Consider the following 20,000-nt stretch of genomic DNA (forward strand, 5'->3'; position numbering starts at 1 on the left):
AGATCCTTTGATGTGAGATGTCAGGGCTCTCTGGAGGTGTGGAGGATGGGGGGGGGGGACCCCTCGCGTACCCGGGTCGGAGAGAGATGTTCTGATACTCAGATCCCACTCTCAGGCCACCTCTCTTTCACTCTTGCCACTCTTCCTTTTGCCTCTCTTATCCCATCTCATTCTCAACCCCATCTTACCTCTCCCTCTCTCTCTCTCTCTCTCTCTCTCCCTCTCACACTCTGTCATCACTTTCACTTTATCCTCTCTACCTCTCGCTCTTACCCTCCTCAATTCTTTCTGCTTATTCTTCTCCAACCTCACTCTCCTTCCCCTCCGTTGCACTCTCGCAAAACTCTCTCTTCCCTCCAAGTGTGAGTTGCTAGTCATTAACCAGGAACCAGAAGTGCTTGAACCCTAAACTAGACTACCTTTGCTTCTCCATTAAGAGCTAGCATAGCATGACCTAGCCTCTGCTATGTGAAATCCCAGTCAAAATAGCATCCCTAGTTGGGTTTAAAGTGCGTTGGATGGTGACTGAGCCGCTAATGAGACCTTCAATCAGGCTGCTGATTAATGAACCTGTCAGCGTGTGTCGTTAGCTTAGCGCCGCGCTAACAGCGAGAGAAAGGAGGGGTCGGGCTACTACACTATGCAACGATTTTGGTTTAATTTTCTTTTGACTGTAAAGAGCGTTTGAATAATGATGAATTAATTAACAGAAGCCGCTGGAGATGTTTTTTTGTGGGTGGCATTTAGTTATTTATTTTTTATACCTCCCAACATCTCCTCTCTCTCTACCCCCCTCCCTCTCTCTGAGTCTTCACTCCTCTCTCCCTCTCTCTCTCTCCCTCCATATCGCTCTCTCTCTCTCTCTCTCTCCATATCTCTCTCTTTCTCCTCTTCCACCTCTCTCTCTCTCTCTCTCTCTCTCTCTTTCCCCACTTGCTCGGTCATCGGGCCCCTGGGCGATGCCATGCGATGAGGTTTCTATACGGTGGATTCCCCCCCCCCCCCGTGGCTCAGCCTCTCCTCTGTTTCCACGCCAACAGCCACAATCAGGCCTTGGCCCCGCCCCCTTTTTAATTTACTTTTGCCCTGAGGAAGGAACTCCCGATGCCAGCGACACTTCTCATGTTAAAAAATTCCGCAAAGCGTTTCTTTCTCTTGCGCAGAACAGAGCTTATTATGGGATGAATGCAAAGCTGGAGCGGAACAGCATGGACAATTATCAACCCCCACCCACCACCACCACCACCTCCTTCCACTTTAGACATAATACCCAGATCGAATTCATTTAGAATCTCTCCTCTACCTCTGTTCAGCCAATCAGAGAGGCCTCTCGCAGGCACGCAGGCGGGCCCGGGGACTGGATCTTCCTCAATGTATGCCTGCCTTTATTTCCCTTTCTTTGCCCTTTTTTTTCTTAAATTAGGGAAGAAAAGACGTGAATAATCCACATCACTTTGCGGGTCTAAACAGATTCTGGATTCCACATCCAATTCCTTACCACAGCGCTAGGGTTCTATTCTTTCCCGCCTTTCCTAGCTCATTTGCATACGGAAGCCCACCGATGGATGTTTATTTTGGAACGCCAAGCTCCTGAGGACTTACAGATTTCTATAACTACACAGGGAAGGAGTTAGGGAGGAGCGGTAGGGGAGGGGGTGGAGGGAGAGGGAGAGAGGTAGGGAGAGAGGGAGCGATGGAGAGCGAGGGAGGGAGATGATGGGAGAGATGGGGGAGAGGGGGGAGTGTGAGACAGAGAGGCTGATGGGGATGGAGATGGGGGGGAGAGTGTGAGACAGAGAGAGATGGGGAGGGAGAGAGGGGTGAGGGAGCGGTGGAGGGAGAGAGAGATAGAGCGAGAGAGAGAGACAGAGATGTGTGGGGGGTTGTGTGAGCCTTTGTTTCTATCTGGGCAGATTTAGTTTCTTTGTTTTAGAAAACATAAATTTCCATAGAGTCTAAGAAGGAGCTGAGGAGACAGACCCAGCAGACTGCCATATCGCTCATCTCTGTCGCATGCCTGCGCGTCTGCATGCCCATAGATGGCCATCTGTGTATACGCTCATACCACACGCATGCACATGCGCATTTACACAGGTTCCAAACTATTTTACTTTTTCCCATGAGGCCATACAGATCCCCTTCATCCAAAGCCACTTATTGTGGGTTCCGAGGAGGCATTAAGGGGCAGGTAGAGGTTAGGGGGCATCCTGCTCTAGGATGCCTACCGACTAGGCTGTGCACATTGGGGATCGAACACAGTACCTTTCGGCTGGGAGTCAAACACCCCATGGACTATACTACAATGGTTCCCCCAAGCTGACAAGAAGAACCGGGCATACTAAAAGTAAACAAAGTGCAGTTTAAGGAATAATACTTCAAAACAGAACACAAACAAATTAGGGGAGCGCTAACAGATAGCGTGTGTGCTTGTGTGTAATCTCTGCGTTAGCATGCGAGCTAGTCCCATGTGGGCCCTCCACTTCAGGTGAACCTCCCGCTGCACCTGTTCCCCATGGCTTGATTGTATAGCTAATGCGCTCATTAACGCCGTGCTGATTAGCATCTGATGTAAATGAAGAGCGGCTCTGGAAAACCCAGCGCAGGTGCTGTCTCCTCCACCCAGCTAATTATTTATGTGTCTTCTTCTTCTCTCTCCCTCTCCATGTACATCCCTCATCCCTCTCTCTCTCTCTCTCTCTCTCTCTCTCTCTCTCTCTCTCTCTCTCTCTGTTTCTCCTTCTCTATTTCGCTATGCTTCTGTTTGTTCGAAATATCCCCATTTTTCCACTTTTTCCTTTCACTCCTGGGGCCTGTTAATTCTTGCTCCTCCTCTCCTCCTGCACTCCTCTTCCTTCTTCTCCTTCTCCGTGCTGCCCTGTCCTCTCCTGGTTCCTTTCCTACTCAATCCTCCGTCCCATGTTGCACTCTGTCTCCCTCTCTGCTCCTCCTCTCCATCTTGCACTCTGTCTCCCTCTCTGCTCCTCCTCTCCATCTTGCTCCCTGTCTCCTTCTCTATTCCTTTGCTCGTCCTTGCTCCTTGTCTCCCTCTCTGCTCCTCCTTCTCCATCCTCCTCCTCCACAGCTCCTCACGCAGGTCTGTCAACGGCGGAGTACTACCACCAGATGGCGCTGCTGGCGGGCCACCGGAGCCCCTACTCGGCCGACCTCCTGCCCTCCATGGCGGCGGCGGGGGCGGGGAACACGGCCCTGCACATGGAGTACCTGCAGGCCATGGAGAGTGAGTCAGCCTGGAGCCTGTCTTTAATACTGACCTGGTAGACGTCTCAGATCCAGTCTTGATGGCCATCTAGGATGGTGTCTTCAAAGTTGAACTAGAAGACGTCTTAGATCTTTAATGTGGACCTTGTAGACGTCTTCGACGGTATCTTACATGCCAACCGGGTGGCCATCTTGGATCCGGTTTTTAAGGGTAACCCAGCAGACATCCTGGATCGTCTATTATCGCTTCGTCTTAACATTGAGATAGTCGCTCTGACAACCGACTCGTTGTGAGACGCACAGACACACACATTGAGGACTCTTGGGTTCAATCCTCTGTAGTATTCTTCCTGTCCCTTTTTTTGAATTCTTAAATACCACACACACACATACACACACACACACACACACACGCACACACACACACACACACATTCTAGTGTTGAAGTCCACAACTTGGATAACTCAGTTTCAAACTTGTGAGGGAGACGGTGGGTCTGTGCGCCCGCTCATTTGCATACGGGACTCCATCATGAAAACCGCACAAAACGCTTTTGTTTAAAAACAGCCCCTGACTCAGAGTACCTACGGTAAATATTGATGAATCCCCAGTGGGATTGAAACTGCTAACTTTGGCATTTAACGCACACAGACAGTGTGGCTTACACACCTATTACGGTCTCTAAATATAGCCCAAACTAACAGTTTTGACCACACAGTTTGACATGATTTAAATGAGCTATTGCCGACACACGGTGGGCCCAGCCCTGCATGCTGCCGGGACTTATGCTAATGAGTTATTTAAGAGTAAATAGGAAATTAAACGCACGCTGAATCTTTTGAAGGTCAGACCGCCTCGCCACGCCGCCTTTGATGAGAGAGCGTTTCCTCGTCGCGAGCAGCGCTTTCCCTCGGAAATCCGGGGTGAAGTTCTGGCGTATTCTTCGGGAACAAACTAATTAAAACTCGGCTAACCCTCGCTCGGTATCAGTAAATTAATTGCTATTAAGAGGGAATTGGAATGTCCCTCCATTCATCACTGCAGAAATCCTTTCTTCTGTGTCAACGTTTAAGATTAATAGACTGAAAACCAAACTATTAGGGCCACATTTCGAGTGGCGATGCCAGTGTCTCTTTCACTCTTCAGAAAAAGTGTGTGATCATTGGTAGTAATAACTCCTCAGGTTTAAACAATGTATATCCCCGGCCTGAAACAAGAACACATTAAAAGGAAAGAAAAAAAAAAGCAAAAGCAAACACAAAGGACATGCCGTATCAAGAGGCTTTTGCTAATAACGTCGGCTACAGTGTTGTAGCAACTATTTTAGTCTCCTTCACATCAGTGTAATTACCTTTGGTAAGAGGCGGCTAATGAAACAATAGGCCTGTCTTGCTAGCTTGTGTTTTAATGGCTTATTGTCTGGCTGCTTACTCTCTAATTAGCGTAAGAGCTCATGGATCATCACACTAACGTATGAATTTGAGATCTTTATTAGCTAATTATAATTGTCTTGCTTGCTGTTTTCCTCCTCCTGAAAATAGCACGGTAATATTTTCTTTATTAATGGGCTAGCCCTCTATACTGTTTAACCTTTGTTGTGTACATAAACGTACACTACGTGACAACAGCGTGGTTAATTATGCTTATTGATTATGGTTATGTAGCCTAATTGCTGTGTACATTAGGCCTAATTTGCTCAGCAGAAAAACTATGAAATCCACTCTACCAATGGACCTTCATTCAGTCGTATTAAGTCAAGCTTTCTTTGAACACTCAAGACCCCCTGAAAGCCTCTACAACCACTCCACTCAAGAGTGTACCGTTCCCATATGGTCAGCAGAGACACATAGGTTTTTAAACCTTTTTTTCTCTAAATGATGGTCTCATTTTTGGAACAGTTACAAAATGTTTAAGCTTGCACCCACTGGGTGCTCGCATTAATCCACTCCCTCACACCGCCACAAGTGAACACACAAGTGTTCAGCTCAGGAGCAGCCACTGGTAACAGTCTGTGTAGGACTTCAGCGTAACACCTGAGCATGAGGCAGCAGGGATCCCCTATTGCCACTGGGTATTTCACACGCTAGATTTCCGCTAGTTCACAGCCAAGATGAAGCTAGCTTTAGCTCGGTACAGAAAGGCTTTTGGCTGGGTTTCAGCTACATCAGTGCTCCGTTTGGCTAGGTGTAGCCGAGTCCACCTAGATGAGCGAGCTTGTGTTAAGCGACAGGGGGTTTGAACCTGCGGTACCTCAGGTCACCATCAGGTTTGTCGGGGAACGTTCAAGGCTTTAGCGCCACTTTTTGTTCCAACTGCTGTCAGTCCGGCCCGGGAATTAATGGCGTGGCAGCTAACCAGCCGCGGCGTCCATAAATCAAGAGGAAATTAGAGGGACAGTCGAGCTACGGGACGCTCCTCTCTCTCTCTCCTCGCACGGCCGATTCATCATTTGGGCGGCGCATTAATAAACACCTCTCCCATGAGGCCTTGTTGTAGTGGAACGTACCCACACACACACATACGCACACACACACACACGCACGCACGCACGCACGCACGCACACACACACACACACACACACACACACACACACACACACACACACACACACATACACCCACGGATACACCCACCCAACTACCGTCACCAACTTCACTCTGGACACATATACTCTCATACCCACACTTACACACCCACACATACACACACATATGTTCTCTCACACACACAGGCACACAGAATGCCAATGCACACATATACCAGCATTCAGAAAAATTACACACACACACACACACACACACACACACACATACACACACACACACACACACACACACACACACACACACACAGACACACACACACACACACACACACACACACTCACACACGCACACATATTAATTGAGCAAAAGTGGAGCTTCTCTCTCTTTAGATTTAGTCTGTTTACGAGAAAGAATACAGATGTCATCACTAGAGGTCAGGGGTTGCATCTACAGAACAAGGTCCCCACAAGTGTGCACGTGTGTGTGTGTGCGTGTGTGTGTGTGTGTGTGTGTGTGTGTGTTTTCATATGTAGCCCACTCCAAGGGGATGATAAATCCCTGGGTTGCAGGTAGGGGGTGTATGATGCTATATGCTGAAGAGGGAACATAAAAGGTACGTATTTAGAGGAAGAGCACGCGGCGGGCATTGTGTTCAGAGATGCTGTGCGCTCTGGGATTTGTGTGTGCGATTGTGTGTCGTCCCCGGTGCTAGTTGTACAATGGTGTGTGTACATGGGTTATATCTAACCCCCCCCCCCCCATCCAGTAGGAATGGTAGCAGGAGAATCTGTGGAGAGGGACTGCAGATTAGTGTGCAGGATAAACACACACACAAACACACACACTTACTCACAAACATACACACACACACACACACGCACACACACACACACACACACGCACACACGCACACACACACACAGGCCTGCTGCCAAACCTGCTCCCAGCACCACTACCATGTGAACACACACACATGCTTACATACACATACACACACACACACACACACACACACACACACACACACACACACACACACACACACACGCACGCACACACACACACACACACACACACACACACACACACACACATTCACAAACACACACTCACACACACACACACTCACACAATAATGTCATAACACATACCAACACACACAATAATGGGCCCATGAACAAACACACACACACACACACACACACACACACACACACACACACACAGACACACTCACACACATGCACACACACACACACACACACACACACACACACACACACACTCACACACACACACACACACACACACACACGAACACACACACATTCATATAAAAAATCACGCACACACACCGTGTGATTAGCATGTGAAAGGGTCCGTCAGTAATGGTGTGTCAGGGGAGATGGATGGGTGTGAGGGCGCCCACGCAAGGGGAGGGGCTAGCCGCCGCGTTTTGTTCGCCTTCACGACTCACACGAAAATGTTTTTACTTCCCTGTCTTGAGTCACAAAGTCATTGTGTCACCGGCAACACACACACACACACACACACACACACACACACACACACACACACACACACACACACACACACACACACACACACAAGGTACAGCACAAAACACACCACACAATGTTCACACACAAGATTGAGTGCATGTGTGAATGTGTGTTGATACACACACTCTCTCACACACACACACACACACACACACACACACACACACACACACACACACACACACACACACACACACACACACACCCCCGCCCCTCTCTCCCTCTCAAACCGTGCTGTTTGTGACATCTGTGAATGAAAAGACAACAAATGTCATGTTTAAATCTCTCCCCGTGGCTCCGTCATTGTACGGGGGAAGAAAGAGCGCCTTTTCTCTTTTCCTTCGTACCCTTTCAAACCCCCCGTCAGTATTTCCAGTCAACAGTGATTGCGTTTGAAAGGACAACGCAGGTTTTTAATACAAGCATAAACAGCGGCAGGCATGTCTGCGCCATGAAGGCTCTTTCTCTGGTGAAACGGAAGCAGAGCATCAGCCGACAGCCCGGCGCTCCCCGCGACAGCTGAGTGACACGCAAGACGTCCTCTGTTTGGGTTACCATCGCACGTCAACTGTCAAACAATGCGCTGGGGGGTGGGGGGGGGGGCGTGGCTTCTGTTCCTCGAGGTTTCCGGAACCTTCCGAGAAACGGGAATTCAGAACGTTCCGTAGGTTCAGAAACGCCACGGAACCTTCTGGATTGCTTGGGATTGGTTCTGGAATTGTTCTCCCAAACGCTCCAGAATCTTTCCACCAACTGCTAACTTTGACAGGTTTTAATTTGGTCTCAGAATGCTTGTTTCACCCTGGAATTTTGATGAAGGGGGTTTAATTTCTTTATAAAACAATAATTTATAGATGCAGGTCATTTAGGAGCAGGTAGGGGGGGGGTTTGGCATTCTGCTCTGGGATGTCTCCAGGCACACTGCAGGGACAATGGGGATCGAACACAGAACCTTTGGCTGAAAGTCAAAGCAGACACGCAGCATCCTGACTGCAACCTAAGTCCACTCCCATAAAGAAAAAGGGCTGTGTTTCTTTCAGGCTGATGGGGTTTACTGAACCCAGCAGTGGAGCTCCACTGTGTGTGTTGACCTGGACCCTCTCTAACCCTAACCCCCCCCCCCCCGGCAGACTCCCGGTTCCCCAGCCCCCGGATCCCGTCCCGGCCGAGCAGGAAACGTCCGCTGACCATCTCTCCGCTGTCGGAGCACAGCTTCGACCTCCAGACCATGATCCGCAACTCGCCCAACTCCCTGGTGACCATCCTGAACAACTCCCGCTCCAGCTCCTCCGCCTCCGGCTCTTACGGACACCTGTCCGCCGGGGCCCTCAGGTACAGGCCCTCTGTTACGTTGTAATGAATACATCAGCAATACAACAACACTTTGCTGGACTCACCGTACATCTCCTCAATGACTAAATAGACTTCAGGAGTTAAATGGATATAAAATAACACTGTGTGTGCCTGAGTGAGTGTTAAAAAAAAACACAAAATGTGTTTCTGTGTGTGTGTGTGTGTGTGTGTGTGTGTGTGTGTGTGTGTGTGTGTATGTGTGTATGTGTGTGTGTGTGTGCGAGTGTGTGTGTTTGAACTTGCTTGTGTGTGAGAGAGCACACATACCTGTGCCTGTGTGTGTGTGTGTGTGTGTGTGTGTGTGTGCGTGCATGTGTGCGTGCGTGCGTGTGTGTGTGTGTGTGTGTGTGCGTGTGTGTGTGCATGTGTGTGTGTGTGTGTGCGTGCGTGCGTGCGTGCGTGCGTGCGTGCGTGCGTGCGTGTGTGTGTGTGTGTGTGTGTGTGTGTGCATGTGTGTGTGTGTCTGGCTGCTGTGTGGGATATTCCTCTGGTCTCCCCTGGAGGTTGGCGTCACTCATCTCTCCCCCCTCCCTCCCTCCCCTCCCACATCCCCTCCCCCTTGGGACCCATCACGACCCCCACCCACCATTCCCCTAGAGAAAGAGAGAGAGAGAGAGAGAGAGAGAGAGAGAGAGAGAGAGAGAGAGAGAGAGAGAGAGAGAGAGCAAGAGAGAGAGAGAGTAAAGCGGTGATGAGAGAGAGGAAGAGACAGAGAGCGAAAAGAGGGAAAGAGGATGAGAGAGAGAGAGAGAGAAAGAGAGAGAGACAGAGACAGAGACACAGAGAGAGAGAGAGGTAGCATCCCCCCCCGGCCCCCTCCCTGTACATCCATTGATCAGCGATCTGTGTGGAGAGGCTGATCGATCACCCGGCGCTCTGGTCCGTTGTCACGGTGACAGCCTCCAAATGGCTCCGACCAACACAGGGATGAGCGATATGACAGGGGCCCCGGGCCCCCAGACGCGTCCCGGGTCATTGATTTCCGTTGGTCCCTTTAATAAGAGCCTCAGACGTATGAGTGTTGGGAGAGCGGGGCGTCTGGGGCGCCGCTACGATGAATGCTCCCCTGGTCTCCACTCACACAGAGCTCTACGTGTCATTTATAATTACAGTAATACACCATCGGGCTAGGGGCAGTCGCTTTTTGTCTTGTTGTCTTCAAAGGATAAGGTTTTGATAAAATAAGCTTCCTGAACCAGGTTGAAAACTAGTTTAAGCCTGTCTATATCAACTATACTGTTTATATAGTTGTTCCGTCTAAGGCTAGGCTGGGCTTTGTAAATCAGCTTAAAAGTAGTGCACAATCTTTGTCCAGATGGTTTGCTAGGTTTAAGCTAGGCTTAGTTTATTAAACCAGGTTTAAACTAGTTTAAGCCTGTTTATCCAGCGGGTTCGCTAGTTTTAGTGGGCCAGGCAGCCTGCTGAGCGGAGCCTGGTCTTGGGCTGCTGGGTTCCAGCCGCAGAGAGCAGTGTTTACCTGGTGCTTCACCTGTGGTTCACCTCCCCTGTGGTTCACCCCAGGGCCCCCGAGGGCCCGTGCGGGGTCCCTCCCTCCTCAGCCCAGCCTCAGACCACAGCTTAAACACACTCGCCTCTGGGGGGAGGCGCTTCACCATCAAGAGCACTCACACCCAGCAAGAACACGCATTTTAGGACAGATTAAGACGTCTATATATTATCCACCATGTTACACACTTTCCTTCCCTAATCTTTGGTTATCATTTAGCCAGCAGATAAATGTCACAGAGCCCCAGACAGAACAGCGTGGTTATTCACACTTAGTGAACGTGAATCTTGGAGCCTCCTGTAAACGCCCTAGCTCCAGCATTACCACGGGCCTTCATCTGTGATCATCCATTAACACGGCACTTCCCGTCTGATTGTCCCCGGGGTGGCGAGAAAAAGTCCAGAAATCACCCTCCCCCCCTTGCCTCTGCATCGCTATACCAACACATCTTCAAACCCATGTCCTGATTGTCGTGGCGTCTCCTTGTGTCCTATACTTCCAAGCTGCGTTTTCTGATCCACAATATCCTCTCTCTCCTCCTCCCCTTCTTCTCCCTCCTCCCAGCCCGGCACTGAGCTTCGCCTACCCCTCCACCCCCGTGGCTCTCCAGATGCACCAGGGTCTGATCGGCCGCCAGCCGGGGCTGGTGGGCTCGGCGTTCGGCCACAGCCCCCCCCTCATCCACCCCACACCCGCCTTCGCCACCCAGCGACCCGTCACCGTGGTCCCGCCCCCCGGCCTCGCCGCCAGTGAGCGACTGCCGGTCTCCAGTGACTCGCCGCAGGTGAGCACCGCTAGCTGCTAGCCGCGAGCCGGCGTGCCACGCGATTCATCATCACCGTTGATAGATAGCGGGCTCTGCACGCCGGCAGACATGGCGCAGAGGAAGGGCAGGGGGAGAGGGGGGGGAAGGGGGGTCCCCGCCGCTAACGCTAACTGCGGTTAGCGGCAGAACCCCATTTCCCCCCCCACCCCCCCCTCCGCGCCATCGCTCTCCTGGGAGCTTCCCTCGTTCCTAGCTAGCCGCTCGTCTCTCCGGGTTTTTCCCCTCTTCCCGCGGACCGCGAGCTGCCGGTGCTACGGGGTTTCGGCGGCGCGGCGGAAAGCAAACGACAAGGGGCTTGTTAGCATAGAATCCCTCCGCTGCCGCCATTAATCACTAGCGAGGGAGCGACGCTGTCTGGGTGCAGGGTATTGACGTGGATGGATGGATCCAACGCCGCGACGCTCTCTCCGTGGCCCGGTGGCGGGCCGCACCGCACGCACGGCCCGCCGCCGCTACCGCCGCCTCCGATAAATATTCAGCCCTGATTGGCTGTCGTCCCTCTTGGTTGCCGGGAGTCTGGTTTTTTTTGGGGGGGGGCGGGTTGGGGGCTGTTGCCCAAATGGGGCTTTATTTAAATAGTGCACGCCAAACTTGACCCTTGACCCCCTGCTGGGTAACATAAAAAGAGGTTGCTCTGGGAGTTTGTGCTGGGAATCTGGTGCAGCCTCTGAGAGGGTTAGCTGGGATTTAGAGGTAAACAAATACAGTACAAATATCTGTGTTACAACTAAGGGGGACCCAATAACCACATTCTGTTGTTAACAATCTGCTTCTCAAGTGGTGGGAGTGTGGAGAGGAGATAGTGACTTGTTTCAGTAATCTTAGACGTCAACATACTTCATTCACCCAATTAAGGTAAATCAATTAATCAAATTGGCAAATCAATTTAGTGATTTTCACATTGTGTCTTCGTCTAGGAACAGTGTTTCCACGGCAGCAGGTGTGGAAACTGGCATAGATCTGAAACACAGTCAACATTTAACCTTATTTCCACGTTAAATTATCCCTTATTGAGAACTTTAAAAACTAAAAAAATCGAACTAAATAGCAACCATTTTGTTTAAATGTCACATGGTGTCCAGGATATATCCATCCTGTACATACAGGAAATGAGGGGGCACCATCTTTTGTTTTTTCTGCTGATTCTTACTCTGCTGATTCTTACTCTTACTGATTCATATTCTTACTGGAAACCCCCCTCCACCCCAACATACACACACCCAGTGGCTAACTGATTGGTTAATTGAGTTAGCTGTAATCGGCATGACCTGGGAAGCTAACGAGCTCTTGCTCTTGCTTTTGTTGGCCGTGCTCAGAGAGTGGAATATATTTGAGTCAGATGTCTCTTAAATATTTACACAGTCTTAATGGATGTGTCCAATCTGACAGAAGCCTTCAGGAAAAATACATGAGACACAAGAACTAGACACACCTCTATCAATCATTAATATATACAAACCTAACTACACAGGCTGGTGTATTTCAAAGTCACACTCATGGCAAGACAAGGCAAAATTGTGCGGTTATTGTATATGTTACTACAAAAATAAAATATGAAATATCAAGAAACAATTACCAGTTTCCACAGAATGTATCTGTAAGCGCCACATAATAAATGTCATTTAATTAACAGTATGAGAAAAAATACACGAAAAGTGGCTAATGTAGCCAATCAGGTAATGGCGTTTTGTTGGTTGTGTGTGATCTTCGATGCGGTCCTTCGCTGCGATACCGTCAGACCGTGCACGAGGTGACCATGAGAGAATGTCGTCTCTTGCGCAATTCTAGTTTTCAAAATGGACGGCTACTTCCTGTGTTTTGTCAGACCAAACCGACGAGCGAGTCGGCCGTCAGCAGCACCGGGGACCCCATGCATCACAAGCGCTCCAAGATGAAACCTGAGGAGGACCTGCCCAGCCCGGGAGCCGTCAGCCTCCAGGTGAACACTGAAACATATAACATAAGATAATACTTTGTTGTCCGTTTGCGTGGAAATTTTCCTTGCAGTACATCAACAGGGAAACAGAGAACAACAAACCGACAACAAACTGAAATATATACGCTCTCTTCTCACCAGTGGCCAGACCTTTTCCTGTTTTGTGGAAGTAGAAAAAAAAAAGCTCATTCTTGTTTTTTGGCTACATCTGTCTACTCTACTTACCCATTCAGCTGATTTGAATCATTAGTTGTTCCTCTGGGTTGGAGCTCATTAGCGAAGCCAGATGTGGAGGGGACTTTTATTTGGGCGACTCGGAATTATGGGCCCAAGACGTCATTGATTATTTTTTTGGAGAGGGATTTTATTTTGGAAACTTGGATGGATAGACAGAAGACATAATTCATTAAAAAACACATTTGCACACCATTTGTTTAAGGACCGTGAATGTGTGAATGTGTGAGTGTGTAATGTCATTAGGCACTTTTAAAATGGTCGCCCGGCACATTGATGGAACACAAAAAGACAAGACAATGGCTTTTTGTCTGCCGGTGGAATTGAATGTAATTCATGAAGTATTATATTGGGTGTAGGCTATTATTTCAACCTACATCCTCAGACACAGTTAACAACGGAAAATCAACACGCTAAATACTTCTTTGTTCTCTAACAGCAGACAAGAATGGCTTCTTTGTGTTCCTGTGATAGAACTAAAGTGTTTAAAGTTGATGAAAACACAATTGATTGATGAACATTCAGCGGTCCCCCAAAACACACCAAAAAAAGTCTACCCAGCCCCCAGACCTACCCCTACTACACCAAGAAACCACCACTTAGACCCATTTAAAACACACCATCACCATCACCACCACCACCACCACAACTACCACCATCACCACCACCACCACCACCACTACCACCATCACAACTACCACCATCACCACCACCACCACCACTACAACCACCTCCACCACCTCCACCACCACCACCACCATCACCATCACCACCCCCACCCCCACCCCCACCCCCACCACAACTACCACCATCACCACCACCACCACCTCCACCACCACCACCACCATCACCACCCCCACCCCCACCACCACTACCACCTCCACCACTACCACCACCATCACCACCCCCACCCCCACCACAACTACCACCATCACCATCACCACCACTACCACCTCCACCACTACCACCACCATCACCACCCCCACCCCCACCACCACTACCACCACCACTACCACTACCACCATCAGCATCATCACAACTAGAACTACCACCATCAGCACCCCGACCACCATCCTTATGTGTATGTGTGTGTGTGTGTGTGTGTGTGTCCAGGATCACCCCGAGGGGATGACGATGGTGAAGGAGGAAGGGGATAAGGACGAGGGCCGGCAGGAGCCAGACCTGGTGTACGAGACCAACTGCCACTGGGAGGGCTGCTGCCGCGAGTTTGATACCCAGGAACAACTCGTCCACGTGAGTTTATTCATCCAATGTGAAAAAATTACGGAATAAAACATAAACAGAGAAAAACTGTGAGGCGTAGTGAAGGGAATGTGTCTGTTGACAGTAGAATTAAATCAAAACAAAGCAAATGCTATCAATTCTATGCAGCACTCTCACTAAAATAAAACCTCTCCCACAACTGGATAACATTATTATGTGAACTGTCGATAAAACCAGCATACTATTATTGCTTCACATTGGATCAGCTGATGTCGTCCAATCAAAAAAGCACACATTTGCAACGCCACACACACACACACACACACACACACACACACACACACCATGTGCAACAGCTTTGTCTACAGCTGTCTGTTAGCCCTCTGACACGCTAGCGCTCCGCGGCGGTGCTAACCTCTATCTATAATTGATATCCTCCGTGCGGAATGGGCTGCCTCCCACATCTGAAGGCTGAGGGTCTGCTTGACAACTTCCTGCTTCCTGGATGGGGGGGGGGGGGGCATGAGGTGGTCTTTATAGAGGATCATCTCATCCACTCACACACACACATGCACACACACAGGCACACACACCGTCTCATCGCTCCAAGTGTCAATCTGACCTCAGTGCCCATCACCTTACCGACCTTCTCCCCCCTAACTCTGTGACGCCGCCCCCACCCCCCCTACTGGGCTCACGGAAGGTACAGTATCACCATGACTACACATGGTGCCAACACAGTCAGTCCTGTTAAGTTGTCTTTGTTTAAGATTTTTTTTATTTTTGTCTTCCATCTGGAATCGAATCCAGAATATTATTTAGAAATTTTGAACCATTCCCACTTCTCTCTCTCTCTCTCCCGCTCTCCCTGCCTCTCACTCTATGTCTCTCTGACTTGCCCTCCCCTTCTCTCTCCCTCTCTCTCCCTCTCTCTCCCTCCCTCTTGCTCCCGGCGGTTTTGACTCTACCCAGATATTGGGTTTTCATTTCCCGTGCACGAGCAGATCTGGAACGAGATTCCAGCACCAAAGCCCTCTCCCCCTCTCTCCTCCTCCCTCCCTCCCTCCCTCCTCCCCCCTCCTACACCCTCCCTCCCCCTCCTACACCCTCCCTCCCCCTTACCCCCAACCATCTCATTCAGCTTTAGAAAAAATGCTCTTATCTCTCCCCTCCCCTCCCTCCAGTAATGCAGTAATGGGATAAGTACAGTCTTTGGACCACACTGTCTCTCCAAACACACTCTACTGTGTGTGTATGTGTGTGTGGGTGGGTGTACGTGGGGACGGGGGGGCGAATTTCCATATAACCAACCAATAGACAGACCCCTCCCCCCGATTCTCAAGCATGTCTGAAAGAAAGAGCAGATGCGTCCGTCTGGGCCCACGCCTGGAGTCAGGCCTGCACTTACCTTCAAGTTTATTTACCACCGTGACTCATGGTGCATTCAGATACCGGTCAGCAAGGAGCAGGTATGGGTACGGCCATCCTGCTCACGGTAGACTGTGGAACCGGTCAACTGAACACAGAACCTTTTCGGGTTCAGAGTGAAACCCCCTGGCCACTACACACTGGCACTTTGTTTGTCTCTAAAGTAGTGTTTGCACAGATTCTGAAGCGATATGCTGGTTGTACGCGGGACTAAACATCTTTGTTATTAAAGGGCCCCTATTTTTCCACCGGGTCTGGTGTTGTTGAGCCACTTGAAGCCTTTGGAATAACACCAGGCGGTACAATAAGGGCTCCTTAACCACTCATTTGTTTTAACTCACTGGTCGTCTTCGACCGTCTACCTGGTTGTCCTCATTTTTTGTGTGGTTGGTGTCTCTCCGCAGACCTCCGTGCCACACCGCTGCGTGTTCTCTGGCGTGTCGACGTGTTTTCACGCAGCGGAAACACGCTCCACACCGTGACGCATTAGCCGCAGCGTGGCTAACGCCGCCGGTGCCCGGAGATACGCATCAGATCTGCAGCGTTTAGCTCGCTTATCAGTTATCTGGCCCGCGCAGTCGACAGGCGCCACGCGGGAGTCAATATTAGCTCCTCCATGTTTGTTGCATGTACCCTACACCACTATCTCTCTCTCTCTCTCTGTCTCTCTCTCTCTCGCGCGCTCTCTCGCGCTCTCCATCTAGAGTATCTCTGTCTCTCTCTGTCTCTCTGTCTCTCTGTTTCTCTCTCTCTCTCTCTCTCTCTCCATCTAGAATCTCTCTGTTTCTCTATGTCTCTCTGTCTCTCTGTTTCTCTCTCTCTCTCTCTGTCTCTCTGTCTCTCTGTTTCTCTCTCTCTCTCAGTCTCTCTGTTACTCTCTCTCTCCCTGTCTCTCTCTCTTTCTTTCTCTCTCTCTCTCTCTCTCTCTCTCCCTCCATCTAGAGTTTTTCTCCCTCTCTCTCTCTCTCCCTCCATCTAGAGTCTCTCTGTCACACTCTCTCTCTTCCCCTCCATATTGAGTCTTTCTCTCTCTCTCTCTCTCTCTCCCTCTCTCTCTCTCTCTCTCTCTCTCTCCCTCTCTCTCTCTCTCTCCCAGTACGTCTTTCCCCCCCTGAAAGACGTTTAAAGATAAGACTAGTTGAGCTCTCAGAGTAGGATCGTTCCTCTAGCTTCCATTCTTCAGTTTGCTGCAGAAGGTGCCAATAACTCCCGTATCCCATAATACCCTGAAATCTCAGTGATGTGTTGCTATGGCTACACGTTGAGTAAACCATGAGGTTTGTTATGTTGAATATATAAAAACAGAAAAACACTTAAGTAATGTTGTTTCGTTTATATGTTTTCAACTGGCTTCCAACAGAGATGTAGTGTTTGATTTGATTTTATAGTAGTTTTAGAAACATATGATGGAAAATGAAAATGTTGATGTCTTTTAACGAGATTGGAGGGAAAATAAGACTGAGGCGGCTGTAAGATTAGGATTAGCACTGTTTCTTAAAGATACGTATCTACATTTCATTGAGATTGCGGTTGGGATTAAATAATCCCACGGTTATTTTAAATCAAGTCCAATTAATTTCAAATAAGTGAGACATCATTGTTGTTAGTGCCGGGATACACTGTTGTACATCATAATCACAGATAAGAATCTAAAACAAATCGCCATGTATGTTGAAATCGGCATCGGAACTTAATATTAACAGCACATAGTGCTGTTAGCCTAGTTAGCATAGTGCTACTATGTGCTGTTAACTACAGTACTATGTGAGGAAGGTGGATCTGACTTTTAGCTGTAGCGCTACGTTAGCCAAATGTGGATGTGATTGTTATCAGCTCCTCGACATTAGCAAGATGTAGAAGGGAATGGTGCCTTCACGTGCTATGGAAATTATGGTAAATACCAAAAGCTGACGTGAAAATTGCACATGAATACCCCCTCACGTCGTAATTTCCACTGGAGAGCTTGTAGAATATTTTGATACGCGAGCTGCCGAGATGAGATAACCTTTGACCTTTTCAACAGTAACAGGTCAGGATCTGTGGGTCCGCCATGTTTCATTTCACTACGATAACAAAAGCACTTGAACACAACTCACTCGTAATTTCCAGTTCGCAAATGGAAAGGATTGTCTTTTCCATAGCACGTGAAGGCAGCATGAGACTGAAAGGGTCCCGGCAAGTTTGAGCTACACACGCCGTCAGATGATTGGTCGACAGAATCGTCCCTTCCGTCGACAGGGGGATAATAACAAACAAACACAGTACCCGCGAGGTATTTCTGGACAACGGCGAAAGCTTTGTTTATTGAAGAAAATGTCGCACAAAAGTTTGCCGTCCTTCTTGGCCGTCCTACATTGTTGCTTGCTCTTTGTTCATTGTGCGCGTTCTTCTTTTTTTTTTTTTTTTCTCTTAGCAGGATGTGAGTGTGACTTTTACCTCAGCGCTACGTATACAAGAAGGATGCGACTCTTAGCTGTAGCGCTATGTGAGCGGTGTGGCTGTGAAGCCCAGGTAGTCGCTGTGTGGCTTCCCAGTGTTGGGGGTAGATAATCATGGTGGTAGAGTGTTCAGAAGGCCCCTCCCTGCCCGCTGGAGGAGCCAGCGCTGGTAGAAGGCTGGTTTGAGTTGATCAGGAGGATTAGGCCTAGGAGAACCTAATCGCTCTGGAAGATCTTCCCCCAAGATGAGAAGAATGAGGCTGCAGCAGCACTCTCACCCATTCCACCACATCCCCCCTGCACTCGTTAAACAACGCTCACTCTCTCAATCTCCTGTTTGCGCACTCCCTTCCTCTCTCTCGCTCTCTCTCTCTCATCTAACGCCCCCCCTCCTCCCCCCCTCTCTCTCTACACCCCTCCCAGCTCCCTCTCATTCTCTACCTCATCCTCTCTCTCACATTCTCTCCCTTCCAATCTCTTGTGCCGTCTATCGCTCCCGCTCTCCCTCTATCTCTCTCTCTCTCTCTCTCTCTCTCTCTCTCTCTCTCTCTTTTTTCCCCTCTTGTCTGACATTTTCTCACCCACTCTCATCCTCTCTTAACCCCTGTATCCTTCGCACTTCCCTTGTCTATCCGTTCATCTCCCTCCCTCTCTCCCTCACCCTCTCATCTCCTTGTCCTGCATTCCCCCTTCCCTCTCACCCTTTTCCCTCTCATCCCTCCCCCCCATCGCCCCCTCCCATCTCCCCAACCCTCCCTTGCGCTCCCTCATTCCCCCTCAATCTATCCTTATTTGCCTTCTTCTCTCATCCCTCTCCCTCTCACCCTCCCCCCCCCACCCCCCTCCCAATAATAACCCTCCCCCCTGCCCCCTCTCTCCCCCGTCTCCCCATACAAAGCATCTCGGAGGCTGACACCACAGAAGTGCCGTATGATTTATTAGCCGTTGTTTGATAAAAAGCTAAACAGCGTTGCGGGCCCCGGGCCGCTAAGTGAAATTGCCGTGTAAACAGCGGCGGTATTCACGCGCCGCGTCGCATGAATCCTAATGCACGCCGCGACGGCGGCCCGCGGCCCGATAAGGAGACACGCAGGCGGGGTCCGTAGGGGGGGCGGTTGCGGTAATGATAGCAGGCGCGTACGTACTACAGTAGCCCGCCGTAATGTGAGTTCACACGCATGGCCGGGTCCCCCCGCGCAACCGGCCCCGGATTACAGTTTGTTCCCCTCCTTCTTTGCAGCGTGTTTGGAAAACAGGGAAAGATAAGGTTCTTGTTTTCTTAAACGGGAGATTGGTTTTAAAGAGAGTATAAAAATGGTAAAACATTTTGGTTTAGGAAGGTGGAAGGTGGAAGGTGGAAAGTGGAAGGTGTGTGTGTGTGTGTGTGTGTGTGTGTGTTTGTGTGTGCATGTACACTTGTTTGTATTGTTCATGTTTTCTATTTGTATAGGTGTGTGTGTGTGTGTGCGTGTGTGTGTGTGTCTGTCTGTGTATTTGTGTGTGTGTGTGTGTGTGTGTGTGTGTGTGTGTGTGTGTGTGTGTGTGTATGTGTGTGTTTTTATACGTTGCTAGCCTCTATCCCTTTTTGCTCCACTGCCCACTAAATCCATCCGGTTTTGGTTTTTTTATTTACCTATTAGTTTATATATTATGTATTTATTTATCGTTCAGTTTATTTATGTATTTATTTGTGGCGTTGTCGTCGGCCAATAATCCGGCTGGCGG

General features: G+C 49.5%; 1 protein-coding gene across 1 annotated transcript in view; it reads left to right on the top strand.

Annotated features, from left to right (window-relative positions):
• gli3 (GLI family zinc finger 3) overlaps window positions 1-20,000 on the top strand; it is a gene marked incomplete at both ends in the record, with an annotated part of 54,382 nt that overhangs the window by 24,330 nt on the left and 10,052 nt on the right. Inside the window, 5 exons of the mRNA XM_084475200.1 lie at window positions 3,083-3,238; window positions 8,460-8,661; window positions 10,754-10,973; window positions 12,841-12,954; window positions 14,299-14,439. Of these exons, the coding sequence (XP_084331326.1) occupies window positions 3,083-3,238; window positions 8,460-8,661; window positions 10,754-10,973; window positions 12,841-12,954; window positions 14,299-14,439 (833 nt within the window). The remainder of the gene's footprint in view (window positions 1-3,082; window positions 3,239-8,459; window positions 8,662-10,753; window positions 10,974-12,840; window positions 12,955-14,298; window positions 14,440-20,000) is intronic.

Source organism: Micromesistius poutassou, assembly GCF_964030765.1.
Source record: "Micromesistius poutassou genome assembly, chromosome: 11".
Lineage (NCBI taxonomy): Eukaryota > Metazoa > Chordata > Actinopteri > Gadiformes > Gadidae > Micromesistius > Micromesistius poutassou.